This window comes from Rosa rugosa, chromosome 5 (assembly GCF_958449725.1).
Source record: "Rosa rugosa chromosome 5, drRosRugo1.1, whole genome shotgun sequence".
Lineage (NCBI taxonomy): Eukaryota > Viridiplantae > Streptophyta > Magnoliopsida > Rosales > Rosaceae > Rosa > Rosa rugosa.
The window spans coordinates 46,149,754-46,155,174 of record NC_084824.1 but is presented as its reverse complement, the minus strand read 5'-3'; the positions used below and the strand labels follow the sequence as shown (position 1 = coordinate 46,155,174).

General features: G+C 44.0%; 1 protein-coding gene across 1 annotated transcript; it reads left to right on the top strand.

Moving 5' to 3' along the window:
- The first annotated feature begins 839 nt into the window (after window positions 1-839).
- LOC133711753 (uncharacterized) lies at window positions 840-4,556 on the top strand. The gene is made up of 5 exons (XM_062137848.1): window positions 840-1,112; window positions 1,176-3,815; window positions 3,957-4,238; window positions 4,295-4,400; window positions 4,447-4,556. The coding sequence occupies exons 1-5, from the start codon at window positions 840-842 to the stop codon at window positions 4,554-4,556; spliced, it is 3,411 nt and encodes a 1,136-aa protein (XP_061993832.1).
- Window positions 4,557-5,421: the final 865 nt, after the last annotated feature.

The following is a 5,421-nucleotide window of genomic DNA, read 5'->3' as shown; positions in this document are numbered from 1 at the left end:
ACTTGTGTTTCAATAGGGAGTACCGCTTCTGATCCGAAAGCCATGCAGAATGGGGTCTCTCCGGTGGCCTCTGTTGCCGTGGTCCTGATAGCCCACAACACCTCCGGGAGCTTAGCAGCCCAAAGACCCTTGGCTTCGTCGAGTTTCTTTTTCAGTATTTTCTTGATTATCTTGTTGACAGCCTCGACCTGACCGTTGGTCTGGGGGTGAGCCGGGGATGCATAGAGGATCTTGGTGCCCAGGTTTTCGGTGTACGCCCTCAACTCATCATTGTCAAACTGGTTACCATTGTCCGTGACTAACGTGTCTGGGTGATGCAGAGAGGATGGCGGCTCAATTTGAACAACAGTTAGACCGTGCTAAAGGAGGAAAACGAAAAGTGACTAGTAGACAGGAAATGGCAGTTCGGTGTCTGATTGGGATGCACCTTACCTTTCCGGAAAGGGAATCGCGCCAGAAACAAGACTCATCGCTTTGCCATGAGCTGTAGCATTTTTCGGGCTTTCGGGATCGTTTAGGGCCTCAAAACGGCATTTTTCTATTTTACCCGTTTTTGGTTTTCTTAGTTATTTTTGGATTGTTTTCGTTTTTATCCATGGGCCTTAGGGTTTCGTTGTTAGTCGCCCTAGGATACTTTTCTCTTATTTATGCAGCCGCAAGCGGCTGCAGAACGCATCTTTCAACTTTTAATCAATATAATAGAGATTTTCTCTTTTATCTCTGGTGGACTCCAGATTCTTTTGCTTAGGTTTATTGCTGGTAAACCTAGTTATCAATCCGACTGCGTCAGGTGGTATCAGAGCAGGTCTTCCCTGTCTCTTTTATTTGCCTTAGTAGCAATGGGTGAAGTTACGAAATCTGATATTGAAGCTCTTACAGCAGCGTTTACCGCTGCCATCAATTCCATGAATAATCAGATTGGAGAAATTCGTGGATTGTTGGGTGAGAGGAACAACAACAACAACAACAACAATAATCGGCGTAGAGATGGGGAAGGAGGCCAGCGAGTTAGGGCTCCACGTGGTGAAGTTGTTGACAATACATCAGAATCTGAGCCTGAAGAAGAAATTTTACAACAAGAGCAACATGGACAAGCTGACCAGGATTACAAAGTCAAGGCCGAAATTCCTTTCTTTTCGGGCAATTTGGGTGTAGAAGATTATTTGGATTGGCAGCTTCAGGTGGACAGATTCTTTGAGATTATGGAAGTGCCTGAACACAAGCAAGTTAAGCATGTTGCCTGGAGATTGAAGAGTACTGCTGCAGTATGGTGGGATAAGTTGCAGAACACTCGAAAGAAACAGAGGAAGCAGGGTGTTAGAACATGGCGAAGAATGAAGCAGTTGATGATGGAGAGGTTCTTGCCAGATGATTATGAGCAGATTCTATATAGGCTGTATATTGAATGTGTCCAAGGAACTAGGACGGTGGCTGATTATACGGCTGAATTCTTACGCTATTCAGAGCGTAATGAATTGGGAGAAACTGAAGGCCAGAAGGTGGCTCGCTATATCAGTGGGTTGAAGCCTTCCATTCAGGAGAGAATTGGGTTGCAAACTGTTCATACTATGGCCGAAGTGACAAACCTAGCATTGAAAGCAGAGTTGTTGGAGAAACCTTCACGAGCTTCTTCTTTCCAGAGGTATAACTACCAAAGGAGTGCAGATTTGGTTAATGCTTCCACTGCCAAGGGTACAACTACGCTGCAGAGAGCAGAAAACGCCTTTAAAGCTTCTAATCCTCCTTTTAAAGGCGCGGGCAGTTCTAACAATTCTAGTGGTGTTCAAAATAGAGCCCCGAATCAGAGGATCAATAATCCTTATGCTAGACCTACAGGAGATGTCTGTTATCGATGCAACAAGCCTGGGCATAGATCTAACGTGTGTCCTGAGAGGAGACAAACTGCCCTTATAGATGATTATGATGAGGATGAAGAAGAAGTTAGGAGGGATGGCGATTATGATGGAGCTGAGTTTGCGGAGGAGGAATCCCCTGAGAAGGTTAACATTGTGTTGCAGCGGGTTCTACTATGTCCTAAAGAAGAGGGGCAGCGGCGCAATATTTTCAGGTCACTTTGTTCCATTAATAACAAAGTGTGTAATTTAATTGTGGATAATGGGAGCTGCGAAAATTTTGTAGCCAAGAAACTGGTGGAGTATTTGCAGTTACCGGCGCAGCCTCATGAGGCACCTTATTCCCTCGGGTGGGTGAAGAAAGGTCCACAAGTTCGAGTTGTTGAATCCTGCAAAGTGCCGGTATCCATTGGTAAGCATTATAAAGATGAAGTTTTGTGCGACATTATTGATATGGATGCTTGTCATATTTTGTTTGGCCGACCTTGGCAATATGATGTGGATATTACTTATAAAGGCAGGGACAATGTGATGTTGTTTATGTGGAATAACCATAAAATTGCTATGGCTCCTGTGTGTCAATTTGAGAAATCTGATGTGAAGAAAGGGGAGAGTTTTCTGACCTTATCTAGCAGTGAACTTGAGATGGAGAGGACCTTTAAAGAATCTGAGGTTTTCTGTCCAGTGGTGATTCCCAAAGAAGTACAGGACATGTTGGGAGATTTTGAAGAGTTGATCTCGGATGAGTTACCCAACGAGCTGCCACCTATGAGAGACATTCAACATCAGATTGATTTGGTGCCTGGAGCTAGCTTGCCCAATCTGCCACATTACCGAATGAGTCCCAAGGAGAATGAGATTTTGAGAGAGCAGATTGAAGACTTGTTGAAAAAAGGGTTCATTCGAGAGAGTATGAGTCCTTGTGCAGTTCCAGTCCTCCTTGTTCCTAAGAAGGGCAATCAATGGCGGATGTGTGTTGATAGCAGGGCCATTAACAAGATAACTGTGAAGTACAGGTTTCCTATTCCTCGTTTGGAAGACATGCTTGATGAGCTAGAAGGTTCCAAAGTGTTTACCAAGATAGACCTTCGAAGTGGATATCACCAGATTCGAATCAAGCCAGGGGATGAATGGAAGACAGCTTTTAAGAGCAAGGATGGCTTGTACGAGTGGATGGTTATGCCATTCGGGTTGTCTAATGCACCCAGCACTTTTATGAGGCTTATGAACCAGGTTCTTCGCCCTTTTACAGGTTCCTTTGTAGTAGTGTATTTTGATGATATACTGATCTATAGCAGGACCAAAGAAGAACATCTGGTGCATTTGAAGCAGGTTTTGGAAGCTTTACAGGAGAATAAACTGTACATCAACTTGAAAAAATGTACATTCTGCACCAGCAAGTTATTATTTCTGGGATTTGTGGTTGGAGAAGAAGGCATTCAGGTTGACGAAGAAAAGGTACGAGCAATAAGAGAATGGCCAGCTCCAAAATCAGTTTCTGAAGTGCGGAGTTTTCATGGTTTAGCTACTTTCTACAGAAGATTTGTGAAGAATTTCAGTACCATTACTGCCCCTATTACTGAATGTTTGAAGAAAGGCAAATTCCAATGGGGAGAGGAACAAGAGAAAAGTTTTGCTTTAATCAAGGAGAAACTTTGTACTGCACCAGTTCTTGCTCTTCCTAATTTTGACAAGATATTCGAGGTTGAATGTGATGCTAGTGGCGTGGGAGTAGGTGCTGTGCTGTCACAAGAGAAGAAACCAGTAGCATTCTTTAGTGAAAAGCTGAGTGAAGCTCGTCAGAAGTGGAGTACTTATGACCAAGAATTTTATGCAGTGTTCCGGTCATTGAGGCAATGGGAGCACTACCTGATTCAGAGGGAATTCGTACTGTTCACCGATCACCAAGCCTTGAAGTACCTCAATAGCCAGAAAACTGTGAATAAAATGTATGCAAGGTGGGTGAGTTTTCTGCAGAAATTTCCTTTTGTGATTCAACATAAATCTGGTACTCTTAACCGGGTCGCAGATGCTTTGAGTAGGAGGGCGACCTTACTGGTCACTTTAGCTCAGGAGATTGTGGGGTTTGATCTCTTGAAGTAGTTGTATGAGGAAGATGTTGATTTCAAAGAAATTTGGGCCAAGTGCAGCAATAACTATACAGTCGCAGATTTTTATGAGAATGAAGGATATTTATTCAAGGGCAACAGACTTTGTATCCCTAGTTCTTCATTGAGGGAAAAACTGATCAGAGATCTGCATGGAGGAGGATTGAGTGGGCACTTGGGCAGAGACAAGACTCTTGCTAGTCTTGAGGAGCGGTATTTCTGGCCACAGTTGAAGAAGGATGCAGGAACTATTGTGAGAAAGTGCTACACCTGCCAGGTATCTAAGGGTCAGTCCCAAAATACAGGTCTTTATCTACTGATGACATTTGGCAGGACCTTGCTATGGATTTTGTGTTGGGCTTACCCCGTACCCAAAGGGGAGTGGATTCAGTGTTTGTGGTAGTTGACAGGTTCTCTAAGATGGTGCATTTCATCGCATGTAAGAAGACTGTTGATGCTTCTAATATAGCTAAACTGTTCTTCAGGGAAGTGGTTCGTTTGCATGGAGTACCCAAGTCCATTACATCTGACAGAGACACCAAGTTCCTTAGCCATTTCTGGATTACTTTGTGGAGGATGTTTGGCACATCTTTGAACCGTAGTAGCACAGCCCATCCTCAAACGGATGGTCAGACAGAGGTTACTAACAGAACTTTAGGTAACATGGTCCGGAGCGTTTGTGGAGATCGACCCAAACAGTGGGATTATGCTTTGCCCCAAGTGGAGTTTGCTTATAACAGTGTTGTGCATAGCGCCACAGGGAAGTCACCATTCTCCTTAGTTTATACTACTGTTCCTCAACATGTGGTTGATCTGGTGAAGCTTCCTAAAGTTCCTGGAGTTAGTGTTGCTGCTGATAGTATGGCTAGAGATGTACAAGCTGTTCGGGATGAAGTTAAGGCCAAGCTGGAAGCAACTAATGCTAAGAATAAAGCTGCAGCTGATAAACATCGCAGAGTGAAATTGTTCCAAGAAGGTGATGACGTGATGGTATTTCTGAGGAAGGAGAGATTTCCTGTTGGTACCTATAACAAGCTGCAGCCCAGAAAATACGGTCCTTTTAAGGTGCTGCGGAAGATTAACGACAATGCTTATGTTGTCGCTTTACCTGATTCTATGGGTATCTCTAACACTTTTAATGTGGCTGACCTGCATGAGTTTCGTGAAGATGAGGTTCTTTATCCAGATGAGAACTCGGGGTCGAGTTCTTCGGAGGTGGAGGAGACTGATGCAGAGAGGATGGCGGCTCAATTTGAACAACAGTTAGACCGTGCTAAAGGAGGAAAACGAAAAGTGACTAGTAGACAGGAAATGGCAGTTCGGTGTCTGATTGGGACGCACCTTACCTTTCCGGAAAGGGAATCGCGCCAGAAACAAGACTCATCGCTTTACCATGAGCTGTAGCATTTTTCGGGCTTTCAGGATCGTTTAGGGCCTCAAAACGGCATTTTTCTATTTTA